Here is a 17,201-nt window from a genome sequence, read left to right on the forward strand (position 1 = left end):
AGTGACTCCGAAGTCATTGGCCATGCTCTCCAGGCCAACAACTCTGTAGCTTTGAAGAAGCTGCTGATAGGCGCGAAGTCGCATCTCCCGAATAAACCAGTTCTTGTGCTCATGAAGATAGCGATCCTGGTTTAGGAACTGCTCCTCGACCTCGGCAAGAGACTTGAAGAAGGTCTTATAGTTTCCGTTGTACAAACTACTAACGAGCAGCGCTAGAGGGCTAAAGTCAATGGCCATCTCAGCTTCAGGTTGCTCCGTGCTGGTACCCAACGTGGTCAGGTTGACAGCAGCGGTGGCCGTCTTAGGAGCCTTCGCACCAGTAGTGTCATCAGCACCAGGGCCAGCACTGAGGGCACCACTGAGAGCAAGAAGCTTGTCCTCACCATCACCCAGAATAGCCTTGATTTCAGGTGCGTCTACAACCTTGGACTTGAAATCGACTCGCTTGAGGGATACTGAACCAGCAAGAACGGAGTACACGACGAGGTTGGAGTAGGTGCAGAGTTCATAACTGGTGAATGTGGAGAGAGAGTCGAGCAGTAGAGGCGCAGCGAGGTTGTAGGAGCGAAGTGTGAGTAGGTGCAGACCCTCGTAGGCCTTGAGACGGTTGCGACGGTCCCAGTCACCGCCTGATTCGACGAGGGACTTGGCGCGTTCGACGTGCTTCTTGACAAGAGGTTTGTCGCCATAGAAGAGACCCATGCGTATTATGGCGAGGACGAGGTCGATCTTGGTACCGAGGATACCCGTCTTTTCGGAGAGGCTCTCGTAGGCGGCAATGGCCTTGTCCTTGGTGAGTGTTAGCGGGCGAACTCAATTTGCTGCTAGAACCTGAATTTCTGTGTGAGAACAAACATACCTTGTCTCCTACACGCGCCCAGAACTCAGCTCGCTTCCCCTGGGCAGCCATGACTTCGGTGTCACCAGCTTGCTCAACAGCGTCATCCTCCTCTTTCTGGAACTCTTGCAGCTCCCGATCATTATCTTCCTTCAGCTGGTTGTAAAGGCCCTCGTCCCAGGGAAGACTGATAATGGTAGCGGCAGGCTTAGTAGCAATCATTCCAACAAGACTGGACTTTCTGCTGAGAGGTCGTCCAGGAGCGGAAGAGCCGCCCTCACCAAGAGTGTTGAGGACGCCGTCGAGTGGATGGGCCAGATATCGATAGAAAGGAGCCATCTTGTCCTGGGCGATAGCATCTTGAAGAGCCTTTACAGCGGCTTGTTGCGCATTTTTAGTGGCATAACCGTTTGTGAGGGTGAAAACGTGCTGCGACAGAGGCAGCAATGGCCATTTCGCGTACTGGGGGTCGGAACCCATGATGGCGGCGGTCGCTGTCGTCGAGAGTGTGTGATTGTTTTAAGCGCAGAGTGCGAAATCGGTAGTTATCCAGAACTCGAGGATGATGACGTTATTCGCTGTTGGCTGTTGTAGTTGATGTTGTTGTGGTTTGGCGGATGGATGACGAGAGAAGCTCAGAGATAGGTCAGTAGAGCTTGGTGTTGAGCAGGTACAGCAATCCAATGACAATTGGATTGGATGGCGAGGCGACAGTGGGGGTCTTCTAGGCGGCTTTGTGCTGCAAGGCTCCAGCAGGACACGCACTGATGGACTGGTACGTACCTCGAGCACTCAGCTCAACTTTTACCAAGCTCACCTCATTGAGCGAAGGAATTGGTAAGAATGAGTTGCACAGTGATAATTCTCAGGTCGTGCTTCAGCCTCACCTGATACTTGGTAGCCAATTGCACAGCAGAGTACCGTCAAGTGTTCAATAATTCCTCAATTCTTTACTATATCTGGCAATGCTGAGGTAGTAGTAGTCTGGCAATCAAATACGTATACAACACTGCCAACTTGTCTAGTTCCCTAGGCGAGATACTCTCCCTATTCCTATTGACTTAGCCTAGCCTGACTAACATGACATTAGATTGATCTAAATGTAAAAAGGCAATAGCATTCTCTGTAGATACAGAGTACTTAATAAGTTATCATTTCATTGAGTTGCATGTATGTATGTATGTATGTATGTATGTGTATTTTTCGTCTGGGTGGCTGTAACGAAGCCAAATCTCCTACTGGAGCAAAAGACGTGCTGAGCTAGCTAGGTACAGGATACCCCGCTTCCTTCACCATCCAGCATACCAATGGCACAAAAGGTGCTGTATTTCTCAAGCCCGTCACCCGTCAGCGGGTTCGAGGGCAATCTATTGTCGAACTTTTTCCACCGACCAGAATTCTCTCGCGCATCACTACATCTGCTGACGCAGTCCACAATCTCCAGTAACCAAGTTGTAGCTCGTAGTCGACTGTCGCGGCGGCAGGGAAAAACCTCGGGAAGGGATCAGAGGCCGACGGTGCGGCTTGCCTTTAAAGGAGAAAAACCCATCGCAATCGGCGTCGTTGATCGGAAGGATGTCGCTACGAATGCCCGGGGCATCGCCCTCCGATATCTAAGGCGTTCTGGTTCTGAGGTGCCGCCATTAGATCCGACAAAGGTGTTGTCAGAGAAGGCGAACTCTCCAAAATTCCTTCTCTGAAAACTGCTGTTAGGGAGCCGATAGCGTCCCCGCAGTTTTTGTGTGGTCGCGTGGCCTGCAGAAAATCCCGCTCCTAGCACCGCACTAACAGTGCGTGCCAAGAAAGAATTTTTACAGGAGAGAGTTTTCATTGAGTTGCAACGGCAGAAAACCAAGAGGTGCAGGGTAGGCTGTTACAACTGGACCGCATGGTCCAAGCACCCTTACACCACTGCAACACTGAGATTAGATACAGAACTTGCATCATATCCATTTCCCTTTCAATCCAATAACTTCAACATCCAACTTCGCATCTACCATTGCAATATCAATCGACACATATATCACGAAAAGCACGATTGAAGCTGTCAGAAATGGGCAGAGACTCTGATCGCGACGACGGCGATGAGCGAAACCACCGCAAACGCCCTGCCAACGACGAACCTCAAGATGATCTACCCCAACCATACAACGCCAAGTCACTTCAGCCAGCAAAGCGGCGCGCCCTCTCGCCATCAGAACAACCTCGAAAGCTGAAGCGCCCCGGTGCGCGTGCGCGTATCTCAGAGGCTGAGCGTGAAGCCATTCGACAGCGCCAACTCGAGCGAGAACGCGAAGCTGCTGCTGAGGAAGCCGCCGAAGCTGAACAGGAGAGGATCCGAAACAATAGTGACCTTGTGCGACACCACTACAACAACGTACCAGAGCGTGGTCCGCGACTGGAGAACAAGAGACAGCAAGATCAAAGGAACTTCCGGGTTATCAACAATTGGATCAAGAGCTGCATCATTCAGCGTTATTCACCTGATGAAGACCACACCCCTTGGTTCGGCCGGAGGCTGGACCGCTCCGGTGGCCAAAGACCCTGACTTGTACTGGATATGGGATGTGGAAAGGGCGGCGATCTCAACAAATGGCAGCAGGCTCCCCAGCCAATTCAGCTTTATGTTGGACTCGATCCCGCTGACGTGAGTATTGAGCAAGCTCGCGACCGCTACCGTACACTGGGTAGCCGTGGCGGGCGAGGCGGACGAGGCGGACATCGACGACCGCCACCGCGCTTATTCGACGCTCGTTTCCACGTTAAAGATTGTTTCGGCGAGTCCATTGAGAACCTCGACATCATCCAACAAGTCGGCTTCGACCCTTCGCCCATGAATCGCCGAGGTTTCGACGTTGTCAGCATGATGTTCTCTATGCACTATGCTTTCGAGTCGGAGAAGAACGCGCGCAATATGCTCCGCAACGTCGCTGGAGCACTCAAGAAAGGAGGACGTTTCATCGGCTGCATCCCTAATTCTGATGTTCTGGGCGAGCGAGTCCGCAAATTCAACGAGGAGGCTGCTGTCAAGCGTGCAGCAAAGCAAAGCGAAGAAAAGAACGGCGATGGCTCGACAACACCGCAACAAACAGAGCCAGAGGATGGCGAGCTGGAAGAGGGCGAGGAGGAACCGACTGCTGAATGGGGTAACTCGATTTACCGTGTGCGCTTCCCGGGAAAAACACCTGACGATGGCGTCTTTCGACCTGCCTTCGGCTGGAAATATAACTTCTTTCTAGACGAAGCCGTAGAGGAGGTACCTGAGTATGTGGTACCTTGGGAGGCCTTCCGTGCTCTTGCTGAGGACTACAACCTTGAGTTGCAGTTTCACCGCACCTTTCCTGAAATCTGGGAGGCAGAGAAGGATGACCGCGAGCTTGGTCCCCTGAGCGAGCGCATGGGCGTACGGGAGCGTGGTGGAGGCCCTCTTCTGGTATCTGATGAGGAGATGGAAGCTGCTAGTTTCTACGTCGGTTTCTGCTTCTACAAGGTCTAATAATTTCTGTACCGGTATAACACATTGAGGGTGGTATCATGGGCTTGGTGTTGAGGAGTTTGGCTCATATATAAGAGAAACGACGCCACTATCCCTAGGGCAAGTCGATCAAAATAAGGAAAGACGATGTTTGTTGATTATATATCTATGTGATAAATGTGTTTTCGATGGAGCTGGGTATCATGTTTCTTTCTGAATGGTGAGTTTCAACTCCTTCCTATGCAATGCCTGTCCTCTTCCCAAGTAACGAACTCCTCTTTCAAACTTGCCAAGGCCCGGTGAACATCTACTCAACTGTGACACTCATTAAAGAGCATTCGTTGCCCGCCGCCATATCGTCAGAGCAGCAACGCCTGCGCAGGCCGTGGCGCCCAACGCAATGTACAAACTGGTCCGATCAGGCCCCTCCTCATTGCTCCTGGGGAAAGCCGTACTAGGATTTGTAGCGGCATCTGCAAAAGCTACAAAAAGCTCACTGATGCTACCCCAGGTGACACTCACATGTAACGGCAGGCTCATGTTGAGTGAGGCAGTATATTGATCTGGCTGAAGCTCGCAGCGTTGGTTGGTCTTGTCTTTATCGGCCTTGAGAGCGGTATAAATTGAGGGGAGCTCATCAAGGTGCGTGTATTTGTTCCGCAGATCAACGATATGCGAGAACGAGTTGGGGTCAGACGAGTCATAGGCGTAGCAAATAAGATCGCAAGCATCTAATTTGGCCGGGTTGTCAAGGATTGCAGGCTCCAGCTCTCCAAGCTCTTCCAGAATGAGATACACTTGCTTTCCGCCAGGCAGCTCGACACTGTTGACAGCGCGGCGTGGCTTGATGGTCGGATGGTAAAGACCATCAAACGGGCGGTTGAGGAATGAGTCGAGGAGAGCGGATTTGCCTGCTCCTGATGCACCAAGAACGTAGCAGAGGACCACGTTACGCTCAACCCGACCAGGACGTCTTCTTCTCTTACGAGGCTTGGTTATCTTGAGTGCCGCGGTGATGGGTTCCTTGGGATTCGGAGGCTCAAACCCAAGATATGCAAGATATTCAATAGTTGTCTTGGGTTCGATAAATGTTGTCATACTCCATTGAGCCAGCCAGCCCTGTAAAGTGACATGCCCAGCTTCATTCCTTACAGTCGAGGAGGGGAACGACGAGTCGGTCCAGGAACTGGGAAGCCCTGGAGCTGGGGCAAACAGAGCCTCGAGCTCTTGATCATTGAGACCACCATCATTGTCCTTGTCAAATAGCAAGAACAAATCCACAAAGAATCTATAACCAGCAGGACTCAACTCGGCCGACGAGTACTCTGGAACATCGAACTTGGGTCGAATAAACTTGTCCTCGAGACTGAGACTATCAGTGTAGTGATATTTTCGAAGGATAATCCAGATAGTCTCATGGCGACCCTTCTCAGCATAAAGCTTATTTAATTGCAGGAATCCTGGCAGGTCAATGCCTTTTTCTAGATCGGACGTGGGCAACGATTTCGAGATACTGAGTTTGATATTGTCTAGATCGTCCGCTGTTAGAGGTTTATCGAAGCAGCGTGCTTGGAAGTCTCTCATTTCTTGTTCATTGAGATATCCGTCCTGATCTTTGTCGCAAAGATAGAATATGCGCCTCAGCGCATCAACGCACAGAGGCTTGAGATGCCCCTCCTTGTAGTCAAATAGAGGGGCAATCGGATGAGTTACAGCCTTTTGACAAAGGAAAAAGACTTCGTTTACGTTTCGATGGTCTCGGGCGCTGGTGCGGATGCAAGAATCGATTTCGCGGAATTCGGCCATCACAGGTAACAATTCCTCCTCGACTACCTGAGGTGTGGTACCCTGACCAGCCAGATCGGATTTGTTGGCACATAATACGACGGGGACGTTGACACCGAGGGATCGGAAATATGGCATCCAGAACAGTGCTACTCTTTCGTAGCTGTAATGATCGGCATAGACGAGGAGGATGACATTGCACTTTCGGATCTCTTTGCGCAATGTAGTTCGGTCTTGCGGGCGAGCTGAGGTATCGACGATCGTTGTTGAGACATTCTCGGGAGTACCAATACTAGGAGGAATAGTGATTTGAGGAAGGACGGGCTGGATTTTGTTGTTGACAAATTGATCTTTGACGAGAGAAGCGATGAGGCTCGATTTGCCGGTGCTTTCATCACCGCAGACGCAGATGCGCACTGCGCAAGGAAGGTTAGTCATTTGAGCAAGGTAGTGATGGCTATAGACAGTTGTTGGATTGAAGAGCTCGCAGTGGAGTTGGAGCTAAGTTAGTTGGAGGTTGTTCGTACCGGCGGCCATGATGGAGGTATTATCGGAGTCTTTGGTGAAAGTATGTCGTCATTAAGGTTCCATGCCCAAGAGGGCCAAGAGGGAACGGAACGGTGGTCTGCTGATATCGTGGGTTCGGTCGGTCGATCGTGGGGAATGAATCAATGGTAGCGGCGGCAACAGCGGAGGTGACAGCAGTTGAATTGGTCAAATTGGAGGATATGGCGATTATTTGGAGATGCTCAAGGGACAATCAAAGTTGGATAGTGCCACGAAAGAAAGAGTCTTGCAGAGAAGATCTGCAGAGAAGGCCATGTCTCAGTTTTATATGAGAAACAGGACGAGACAAGACAAGACAAGACAAGACAAGACAGAAAGAGCGGTGCAGAGCAAAGCACAGCAGATCAATGCAGAGAAGGGAATAAGATAGGTACAGCAGTCAATATGCAGCTAATTCAAACCAAGTGCCAGACCTAAAATTGGAGTTTGATGGCAGACAAAGAAGTGACGCGACGAGCAAGGATTGGGTGGTTTGAGGGACGATCAATTAAAGATGCGTCCCGCTTTCAGTGAGTGTGTTGTCATGAACCGCCGCCACCGTACGAGCCTGAGCTTTCAGGGAATGAATGACCCCACAGGCCAGGTCCTGGGAGATGATGGTAGGCTGATACCGCCTGGAAGTTGGCGCCTATTCTCGGTTCCTGTACAACTCATCCATCACTTGACGCCCGACCTACTAGGTAGGTGCTCGGTTCGAGTAGAGTAATATTGGTCGAACATCTAGCTAAGATGAACCATTTGAGTAAGAAATGAGCAAAACCCTTCTTTTAATGTGATAGGGTGAGTCTAACACTGGTGGTAAACTAGACAAAGATGCAATCGACTGGATATCTCTCACTGACCCGTCTGTGATATGTCTCGTTCAGAACATCCAAATTGATGTTCAGCCGATCGAAGGATTCGCTGGATAATAGAGTGACGCGATTAATGCTTCTCGTGCCATGACAATTCCCAACAGATCTGAATACGTTTATACTGGTGCTAGTAAAGGCTTGGAAACATCAACACAGTTTGTATGGGGCCTCTAAAGGCCAACCGACAGTATCAAAGATGTTACTGTACTTTGACGCTGAACGGGAACCGTTGCGCTATGCAGAACCCCTGGCACCAATCCGGAAACTCGGGACATTCAAGTTGATTCATCGAAAAGCGCGCATAGTGAAATACTAGTGACAGAAGAAGTGTGTATTCCGCCAGCCTGTATAATGGCTAAATGTCCAAATATTTAAGTCACATCCAATGGTAGGTACCTATCTTACATTTAGCCCTCCATTATCTGGAACCCTGGCCGTTGCAATGGATAGCGTTTTCCCCAGTTTACCCCACACTATCGTCTGCAGTTGCGCCTGCGGCTTTCGAGTCCGTTGATCCAAACCCAATCCTCTCATCTCAACCAGTCCTCGGCTATATTCTCCCAGCCTCACAAGTCAACCTCTTCAACTTACTGCGGTACCGACGAGTCCATCTATCGCTAGTTATAGAACTCACCGAGTCTTGCTGTTTCAGGGCCATCACTCGCTCTCCAGTGACGTATAGCACCTTCCAATTCTGAACGTCGACTGCTGTGCCTCTCGCCATTCAGCCCTCCTCCGCCTCCGCCTCCACCTCCATCTAATAGCGACTAAATATCGCGATACCTTCATTCGATCTGTCAATTGTAGAGCTCATTGGAAATATACAAGAATTCTTTAAACCGCCATCATGTTGTACGTCCACTCTCCCCCTATTGCGCACAATTTCCTCATGCGCCAGCGTTTGCGCATCGGCTGCTCTACGCCCGACACAAACTGACACCATGGAATTCCAGTGTGCTACCTCCCCCGCCACGATATCCCACCATGGGGCCTTATGGCGCCGGTGGTATACACCCTGTTCCCATGATAGAGACCAACAATACATTATCGAATCCGACGGGTCCCGAATGGCAATTCCTGGTTGGAGAAGGTAGACAATCACGCTCTATGCTCTCGTGGTATCTTGACTTATGTAGTGAAACCAATTAGGAACGTATACACTTAAAGAAGACTTACATCTTGCGACACCTCCGCCCCATCCTTCCGAAGCCACCGTCCCGAACCCGAACCCGCTATCGACTCTCCCGCAGCCTGCCAGCGCCGGTACCTCAGTCTCTCTCATCGCGCTTGAGAGTCGTCCGGCTCCAAACTTTCTGTATAGAGGACTCTCTTCGACGACCCTCGCCCTGAGTGGCGCGCCATCTAGTATTCAGGAGCATCCCAACGAGGGCCGCTACTCTGCCGAAGGTGGCAAGACGAGTGAGGAGGGCCGTACCGGTTCGACAAGTGATGCTCAGGCTACCTCCATTACCATTGGCTCTGCACCTGCTTTTGGCGAAGGCAATGCTTTGCTTACCCAGGTGCCGACCAAGGATGTGAACAAGAAGAGAAAGCCCAAGAACAACATGACAAAGAGCAACTCTTCATTCATCTCTCGCGTTATTGTTAACGAAAGCCTGTCTAAGAAACTTACGGAGCGATCTAATGATGGCCTCTTTGCTTTTGCAAATATCAACCGCGCCTTTCAGTGGCTTGACATGTCATCATCATCAAAGGTTCGTGCCGCTGCGAAACGAGGCCATCCTCGGACATCTTGACTGACATCATGAGTAGCAAGACTATTTGACCAAGATTCTTTTCACGAAAGCGCATTGTCTATGTCACGATGTTAATGTTCATACCAAGAGTGTCTCGCATCTGGATGTTATAATGGGCTTCTCAACTGGAGAGGTCATCTGGTGGGAGCCGATCTCGCAACGATATACACGACTGAACAAAAATGTAGGATAGTGCTCAGGATCTAGTATTCGACAAGCAATCCGCTGACAGCGTATCTTAGGGCGCAATTAACGGAACACCAGTTGCGGCAATTCGATGGATTCCAGGATCAGAAAACCTATTTCTAGCTGCCCATATGGATGGGTCGCTGGTCGTATATGACAAGGAAAAAGAGGACGCTCAGTTCAACCCCGAAGAGGAAGCAGTTAATGGAAATGCGAATGGGACGAGTGGTGAGTCGTTAGATGCCAGCAATGGCGGAGCTCATCACAATTCTATTCGAATCAACAAGTCAGTGCATTCCAAAAATCAAAAGGTCAACCCAGTTGCCGCCTGGAAGTTATCCAACCATCGAATCAACGCCTTCTCCTTCTCGCCTGATAACCGACACTTGGCTGTTGTGTCCGAGGACGGCACGCTAAGAATTATTGACTATTTGAAGGAAGAGTGAGTTCCTGGCACCATATCTCGTTGAGAAGCTTATCTGACTGGGCTGCAAGGCTACTCGACGTGTTTTATTCCTATTATGGAGGACTAACATGCGTTTGTTGGTCCCCAGATGGCCAATACGTATTGACTGGTGGACAAGACGACTTGATATCAATATGGTCACTGTCGGACTCGGCTCTGGTAGCTAGATGCCAGGGACACCAGTCTTGGGTATCAGCCGTTGCCTTTGACCCTTGGAGATGTGATGAGCGAAACTATCGTTTCGGTAGCGTGGGAGAAGACGGGCGTCTTTGTCTGTGGGACTTCAGTGTCGGCATGCTTCACCGACCCAAAGCGGTATGTGCTAACACCAACATCGATAATGGCGGGAGATGTGATGCTACACGACATTGCACTGTGACATCTTTATTCCACGCCACGTCATTTACACGATTCGATAGCTAACAGTATCTGACTACTATAGCAATCTGTACGACACCGTGGATCTGTCTCATCGCGCTACACGGCGTTGCAGCGGGCTGAGACGGCCACCACGTCCAACTCAAGGTTGCGATCAAACTCGAACCTAGATACCGAAGACGAGGAAATGGCTATCGCACACCCTGTGGAGCCGCGGGCCAGAATTCCTATGCTCCCTCCTGTACTTGTAAGTTTCAATGCGAGGGCTGATATGTGATAGCTTCAGGTTGCAAGGTGTCGTAAAACTAACGGTGAGACAAACAGAACAAATCAATTGATACCCACCCAGTGTGTTGGCTGGATTTCACAGAGGACGCTATCATGACGAGCTGCAAGTCAGGTAAGCAACACCAAGCCAAGCTCGAGTCGATCTTCCGGTCCGATTGGACTATTGGATCAACGATCGCTTGTTCCTGGCATACACAAGTGACAAGCTGACATGTGAATCTCCGAAAATAGGACACATGAGAACGTGGCTGCGACCTGGATCGGAGCTTACGGCACAGACCAAGGGAGCAGAAGCCCCGGGAGCAACATCATGATGAACGGATCCATGCTAAGCGATAAAAGCCTTGATGGGCTTCGTAACAAGGGCGCTGGCGAATAGAGTTTCATGATGGGTTTGTTGTCCTCCTTGTTTTGTGATACGCCTGTATAAGATCCAATAACTGCTATACGCAAGGGGGAGTGGTTGTTGTCATTTGAGTCATTGGTTGATTCCAGGGTTTGATAGTTTGAATCTGATGTAGGTATACGGATACTGAGACCGGAAATCCACCTCGGATCTTGTTTTTTGACTGCAGGTTTTTAGCCCAGGATCCAAGGTCAACAAATTATTATGTGCCCTTGGCAGCTAAGGAACTTGCTTGGGCACCGGCCGGGATAGGTAGTCAAAGAGTCATATAGCTGTTGGGAAACCGTTTTGGGCTGTCTTGCAGGAGTAATGAGTCGGTCCTATCAATCAGACGTCTCCGTCAAGCCCACATGGTGATGGAGGCTCTTCGGTGATACAACGAGTTGCCGTGTTTGAGGTCCACAATGGCTGCAGGACCCTGATTTTAGATGTTCGATTTTTTTATCCCTCCGAGAGATACCAGTGGATCTCCAGAGACTAGACTAGCGCACGTAACGATTACATACATCCAATTGCTGCACGTTTCTAGATAAGCAGGAGGCTGAGATATCCCTCTCTCGTGTTGTGAGAGTTGTCAGATTTGCGAGAATGACGAGAGATTGCATTGTGCTGAAGCAACCGAGTGTCTGCTCTATACGAGACGACGTTGAGAGACGCGCATGCAGTTGCGCAACCATGACAATGCGAAATACTGCCATCTCATGTTATTAGATCTTGATTTCTTGATCTCAGTCGACGATCTTCAACAATTTCCAACCTGAGCTACAAATCGATTATTTGTACACATTGTGCACGCACACTAATGCGAGCTTATTGCACGCCCGTTGCTCATCTACCGAGTCGACGGCGCCTGTGCATCAAAGCAAGGACCAGGTCTTGTGAAAGCGTAACTTGAACCTCAAACGCAGAGGGTTGAATCGCTCACTAGCAATAGCTGGTTATCGCGTCTCGACGTGGCTGGCTGGACTAGGGACAGGCATGGAAAATCATCCTTGCAAATCAGGAAAAGGGAGGGGAGCTACTCAGCCCACTAACACGGCCGTTGCCGAACCAAACCTGATGGACAAGGGCCAGCCAGGACAGACCATCATGCGGTGGCTGGCTCGCCTGATGGCGTGTGGTAAACATTGGACACCATCAACAGAGCAGAGAGGTGTAGATATCAGTCGATGATATCTGTATATCGTAAGGATCAGGAAGTCACAGTACTCCAAGAGGCTTCAGTTATTGCCGGAACATGTATCATGAACTTCTTGCGCTGTCATGAGCTTCTCATGAGAAGTCATGATGAGATTTGCTGAATGTTACTTTGGCTACCTGATTGATTTTTTGAACTTGCGGTGACTCGTTGAACAGTGAGAAATCATTACTTGGGTACTTAGGTTAGTAGGTTGATTGGCTCGGGAAATAATTGTACATCTGTGCCGTGTCTGATGTGTGTTTGGCGTCTATCGGTCTTGAATTTCCGGACCCTGTCTGCAACAAATCAACCAACCAAGAGCTGAGCTGGAAAACTTTTACGCCTGGCGCGGTGATCACAGAACTTGCCTACATACTTTACAAGGCTGATTGCTATCCATACAACGGGTCCGGTACGGTACTTGGAGCTCCCGAATCGAAGGCCCCATTTTCGAGAATAAAAACCTCAACAAAAGGCCCCATCGAATGTTTCCGGTAGGCTTTAGCGAAAATGCGTTGTCGGAGCCTTGGAACTCTATGTGATATACCAGGACACAAGAGGTAACCTGAGCTGCCGAGGTGTAATTACTTGAGGCGGCTTTCTCGATGGCATGCCGACGCAGAGCCGTTGTATCCCCGGAACGTGCATATCGACGCCGAAATCTGGAAACGATTCCCTTCATGAGATAAAGTTTGAGTACCTGAGGCTGAACTGATGTGGCACCGCCACAGACAAACTGATTAACCCAAAGAGACACAACCGAACTCTTGAGTGGTCCTAATGAGCTAGATCTTCTTGTCGGTGACCCGTCGTCTCGGTGCTTTATCAACGGGTATAGGGGCCGTCGACGGGCGCTTGTTCAATGGAGACGAGCCAAGCTGAAGGCTAGCTCATTAGGCGCGACATGGATGCTGTCAAAGTGTAGTGCACGATGCAGCCAGACAGCCAGGTTAAGCTGCTTGACTGAAAGACACAGTTAACGGTATCTGTAACCGCACGTGTAAAAAGCGAGTTCGTATTTGTTCCCGGTCACTAGTAACCGATAATCAACAAGGACTGTCATGAGGATGGATCCTCACCATATGCATACATAGTTCAGACTGTTCTCGTTTGTCCGGCTAAAGGTGAGCCTGGATTCTGCCTTCCCTGGCGTGATTATTGTGATCTAGATCGAATCACCGCATATATTCGACATGTTTACCCCAATAGTGCTGGGTAGGAATTAACCTCAAAGAGATTCCGGGACAGGGGCCGTTCCGTTCAAAGTCTGGGGCCTCCCAATCCAGACCTGACTATTTCGAGCTTTCAGATGCTCAGTCCATCTTGGTTGGGTATCATGAATTACTGGAGGCATAAGGGTGTCGTAGGAGTGGTCTCGTGCCGTGCCCCCAATTCTAGAGCTGCATGTTCCGTATTTGTCCAGTGCATGTGCCAATCATTGTGCTATGGCTGAGAATCATATGATAAGTAGCAATTACTGCCGTGCGCGCAAAAGATCATCAGAATACTAAGTAAGTTTCATCAAACAACTTGTATGGCGACAAAGGCGTCAGTTCCCACAATGGGATAATGTGACAAATATGGTTGGCTGAGAGCCTCGTTTCGTGATAAGCAACGAACCGATAGCGAATATTCAACCACGACAGAAAACATTCCGTGCTATGACCGAGCGCCACAGGAACATGCCTGGCAGGTTTGTACTTACCCTGACCTGAGAAAAGGCCTAGAGATTAGCGGAGCCGCAAGAATAGACAAGAGAGTTTCGAGATCCCAAGTCACTGCCAAACTCGATGCCTTCCTGACATGACTCCCACGTCTTTGACCCCGCCGTTTGCAGAATTTATTCTTGTCCTTGAATCAAGGTCGAACAGCTCGAAGGATGAACCAAGGAGTAGTTAGTCCTGCAAATCCGGGTTTGGTATCGAATAGTATTGGGGGTTTCGGCGTGGGGGTCGTAAAGGCTGTCGGTCTCACCTCGAGGTTCTTCGATGAGGTACGTACAGTACATTTGAGCCCCTTCCACGATAATAGACCGGCTTTAATGTCTGACTCGAGGCATCGTGACATCCATTGACTGGTGATGTCGGAAAGAGATAGTATAGACTTACTTGTTCTCAGGGATAACGACACCTGTTATGTACGGATAGTAGTTGAGGTGAAGCAACTGTTATGGTTTTGTCGTAAGCTGAATTGGCTGTGCCTTCCGGTTCGTATCCTCAATTGGAGAAGCCCAAGGCATGCATAGAAGGTGCTCAACGATGACACCATTTGGCAGTCGCACAAGCTTACCCTGACCACCACAAAGTTTTCTTAGGGACATACCAATTGATGTTCTTCTGAAATGAAGCAATTCCAATCATCGTCACCTTTTAATGGAGATGCTCAGGTACTTGCGGATATTTATCTATCTACCACCGTCATCAATTCTCGGCGTTACGACGCCACGCAGCACAGACGCTCGGCACAGCGTTGAAACTGCAGGGCAATAAGCTTCCATCAGGCTTCGATAGCACGAATCGTCCCGACTCATGCAACAAACCAGCTTCAAGCTGTTAGGCGGCGTCTCCGCCCCACTATCCCTTGTCCGTTACAGGGCCTCAAACGTCTTGGCCTTGTTCAGCATCGTCGTTGAGTGTCTTGCGTGCTCTGGCCTAACCACGGTGGTTCTCGCTAGTAAGACAAACGAGGCCGAGACAATTTACAACAAGCAGCCTGGTCTTTCGGGACCCTCTTATCGGCGATAAAAGACCGCGATACATTACCTATCTCAAATTTGATGTCCAAGGCATTTGGCGGCTTGTTAACGTTTTGTCATTTCCCGTTTCCTCCGGCCCGCCAACATCCGACGCCCGTTTACCTTCGCAACCTTCCGGCACGTACGATGTACGAAGAGATGATACATGACACTTGCAGCCAGATCAGCAGGGCAGACCTGTCTTGTACCGTAAATACCGTTACAGCACAGCACCTTTCCTGCGTCAACCGCGCCATGTCGGCTTTGCGTACGGTAACTGTGCTGAAGCTGTCGGCAGGGCAGAATAGGCCTTGTTATCAGTTATCACTACCTCAAAGAGGCTTGGGCCATGCCCTAAACGACGGCATGGCAGGGGTGGTATCACTGAACGTATTGATTACTTGATCTGCCTGGGTCCAGTCTGTTTCTGTCTCTGGGAGAGGATATCCGGCTGGTCATGATCAAAGCCAGATGCATGCATCGAATGTCATGCTAATCTTTTCTATTCTCTCCAACTCCTTTTCATTTTTCCATGATCTTTTTCAGGATTTACACGCAATTGAAGCTCCACACCCTATGACTGTAAAAGAAGGATCATTGTCGCCCCCAATTACTGCTGTCCCATCTAACTTGTTCCGTCTCCTTGTTGCCCGCCGCCTCTTCATCATATCCATATCTTTTCCCATACCAGGTTCATCTGAATGAGAAATCTTTAGTGAGACCGACACGGTGGGCGTCTTATCAGAACAAGACCCTCTTTTTCAACTTTTACATATCACATCAAATCGCAATCCTGACTCCACCAAACGCCGCGCCGCTTGATCTGCTCTGCTTCGCGCTATCGTCTTGTCGCCTCCCATTGCATGGAACTTCCATACTCAACCCTTGTTTTAACCTGACCCTCGTGGGTTTGGACCTTTTCTGATCTCACAGCCCCACTCAACTTTTCTAGAGGCTGTACCGTATCCACACATCCCGCCGACTCGTGCGTGGCTTGCGCTGTTGTAGCTCGTCACCTTGCGCATTCGCTCGACTTAACTTAGCCGTGATCCTAAATAAAAGCGTTCCGTCTCCTCCAATTTATTCTTCTTTTCCTTCTAGTTCCCCTTCTTGGCATATCACCAGCCAATTCCCATTTTGCCCCCCTCCCATGCTGCTTTGCAGCAAATCACAACAACTTATACGACACAATACGTTATCATGCCGTCCTTTAAGCCCTTCGCTTCAGTGACGGGGCGTAACTCATATAGTCTTTTCGATATTCGGTATGATGATCCTCCTCAGCCATGACTTGACTGAGACCACTTACTAACTGCGCCTATTGTTCAGCCTAGACAGCGATTTTATTGTTTTCCGTGGAAGTGACCACGAATCATCTGGTCAAGTTCTCAAAGGCACATTAGTCTTATGTCTACAAACATCCCTGAAAATCGAAGATGTTAGACTGCGACTTGTAGGAACTCTGCGCCATACGTAAGTTCTATGACTCGACTTGAAGACCAGTTTCTCTAGAGAATAGAAACTGACTCTATACAGCTGGGCTGATCCCAGAGGAAGCGCTCCCGGTGTTTCGGGCCAAAAGGTCGACAAGACGCAAACGATACTCGAGCACCGATGGGCGCCTTTTGTCGGCACGCACGGCAAGAGTATGACGCTCCCCGCCGGGAACTACGAATGGCCGTTCGAATACATGCTTCCCGGCAACATGGCTGAGAGTGTTGAGGGCATTCCCGAAGCATCCATCACATACAGACTCAGGGCAACCGTCGGACGCGGAAAACTTGCATACGATCTGCACGCCAACAAGCACCTTCGAATCATCCGAACATTAGAGCCAGGCGCCTTGGAATTCCTCCATGCCATGAGTGTTGAGAACATCTGGCCCAACAAGGTTGACTACTCAATCATCATCCCCCAAAAGGCCGTGGTGTTTGGCGGCTTGGTCACAATGGAGATGCGATTCACACCCCTACTCAAAGGACTCGAGCTGGGCGATATCACGGCACGGTTGATGGAAGTTCGCGAGTGCTATGTCCAAGGATCTGGCTCAGGTTACGGCACTAAGGAGCACCGAACAGAGCGTGAGGTCTCGATGTGGAAGTTTGAGGTTTCGAGAGAAGAGCACTGGCAAGATATGATTGAGGATACTGGTCAAGAAGGCTGGGCGGTCACCAAAAAGCTGAACTTGCCCAAGAGACTTCGCCAGTGCGTTCAAGATCTGAACCACCACGGCATCAAGGTCCGTCACAAAATTAAGCTGACCGTTGCTCTTTGCAATCCTGATGGT

At 49.8% G+C, this 17,201-nt stretch overlaps 6 protein-coding genes across 12 annotated transcripts in view; 3 read left to right on the forward strand and 3 right to left on the reverse strand.

Annotated features, from left to right (window-relative positions):
• Window positions 1–13: 13 nt before the first annotated feature.
• Window positions 14–1,515, reverse strand: FOXG_03241 (26S proteasome regulatory subunit N7; the record flags this gene model as incomplete). The annotated part of the gene is made up of 3 exons (XM_018380853.1): window positions 860–1,515; window positions 98–789; window positions 14–41 (listed from the first exon to the last, which is right to left on the reverse strand). The coding sequence occupies exons 1-3, from the start codon at window positions 1,316–1,318 to the stop codon at window positions 14–16; spliced, it is 1,179 nt and encodes a 392-aa protein (XP_018237225.1). The 5' UTR covers window positions 1,319–1,515.
• A 1,376-nt stretch (window positions 1,516–2,891) lies between these two features.
• Window positions 2,892–4,334, forward strand: FOXG_03242 (mRNA cap guanine-N7 methyltransferase; the record flags this gene model as incomplete). The annotated part of the gene is made up of 2 exons (XM_018380854.1): window positions 2,892–3,369; window positions 3,502–4,334. 2 exons carry the CDS (start codon window positions 2,892–2,894, stop codon window positions 4,332–4,334), a joined length of 1,311 nt encoding a protein of 436 aa, XP_018237226.1.
• A 306-nt stretch (window positions 4,335–4,640) lies between these two features.
• FOXG_03243 (mitochondrial Rho GTPase 1) lies at window positions 4,641–7,163 on the reverse strand (the record flags this gene model as incomplete). The annotated part of the gene is made up of 2 exons (XM_018380855.1): window positions 6,626–7,163; window positions 4,641–6,514 (listed from the first exon to the last, which is right to left on the reverse strand). The coding sequence occupies exons 1-2, from the start codon at window positions 6,633–6,635 to the stop codon at window positions 4,641–4,643; spliced, it is 1,884 nt and encodes a 627-aa protein (XP_018237227.1). The 5' UTR covers window positions 6,636–7,163.
• An 844-nt stretch (window positions 7,164–8,007) lies between these two features.
• FOXG_03244 (uncharacterized protein) lies at window positions 8,008–12,574 on the forward strand. Of its 4 annotated transcripts, XM_018380856.1 has the most exons (9): window positions 8,008–8,371; window positions 8,473–8,609; window positions 8,669–9,234; window positions 9,293–9,460; window positions 9,519–9,904; window positions 9,958–10,243; window positions 10,371–10,553; window positions 10,631–10,706; window positions 10,826–12,574. In XM_018380856.1, the coding sequence occupies exons 1-9, from the start codon at window positions 8,367–8,369 to the stop codon at window positions 10,906–10,908; spliced, it is 1,890 nt and encodes a 629-aa protein (XP_018237228.1). In that variant the 5' UTR covers window positions 8,008–8,366; the 3' UTR covers window positions 10,909–12,574. The 4 variants fall into 4 exon arrangements, with proteins under 4 accessions (XP_018237228.1, XP_018237229.1, XP_018237230.1 ...); XM_018380857.1 differs by having other exon boundaries at window positions 8,008–8,609; XM_018380858.1 differs by having other exon boundaries at window positions 10,371–10,706.
• On the reverse strand, window positions 11,419–15,194 carry FOXG_18514 (uncharacterized protein; the record flags this gene model as incomplete). Of its 4 annotated transcripts, XM_018398625.1 has the most annotated exons (3): window positions 13,271–15,177; window positions 12,557–13,212; window positions 12,133–12,476 (listed from the first exon to the last, which is right to left on the reverse strand). In XM_018398625.1, the coding sequence occupies exons 2-3, from the start codon at window positions 12,860–12,862 to the stop codon at window positions 12,384–12,386; spliced, it is 399 nt and encodes a 132-aa protein (XP_018237233.1). In that variant the 5' UTR covers window positions 12,863–13,212; window positions 13,271–15,177. The 4 variants fall into 4 exon arrangements, with proteins under 4 accessions (XP_018237234.1, XP_018237233.1, XP_018237232.1 ...); XM_018398626.1 differs by having other exon boundaries at window positions 11,419–13,212; window positions 13,271–15,194; XM_018398624.1 differs by having other exon boundaries at window positions 12,557–15,177.
• Window positions 15,195–16,114: 920 nt separating this feature from the next.
• Window positions 16,115–17,201, forward strand: part of FOXG_03245 (uncharacterized protein) — a gene marked incomplete at both ends in the record, with an annotated part of 1,318 nt that continues 231 nt past the window's right edge. Inside the window, 3 exons of the mRNA XM_018380860.1 lie at window positions 16,115–16,179; window positions 16,244–16,387; window positions 16,451–17,199. Of these exons, the coding sequence (XP_018237236.1) occupies window positions 16,115–16,179; window positions 16,244–16,387; window positions 16,451–17,199 (958 nt within the window). The remainder of the gene's footprint in view (window positions 16,180–16,243; window positions 16,388–16,450; window positions 17,200–17,201) is intronic.

This window comes from Fusarium oxysporum, chromosome 8, assembly GCF_000149955.1.
Source record: "Fusarium oxysporum f. sp. lycopersici 4287 chromosome 8, whole genome shotgun sequence".
NCBI lineage: Eukaryota > Fungi > Ascomycota > Sordariomycetes > Hypocreales > Nectriaceae > Fusarium > Fusarium oxysporum.

Excerpts from the sequence above, each read along its gene's own strand:
- FOXG_03244 (XM_018380856.1), top strand. Across the intron at positions 10,244-10,370 it reads TGCTTCACCGACCCAAAGCG|CAATCTGTACGACACCGTGG; the intron begins GTATGTGCTAAC and ends TGACTACTATAG. Across the intron at positions 10,554-10,630 it reads CTATGCTCCCTCCTGTACTT|AACAAATCAATTGATACCCA; the intron begins GTAAGTTTCAAT and ends TGAGACAAACAG.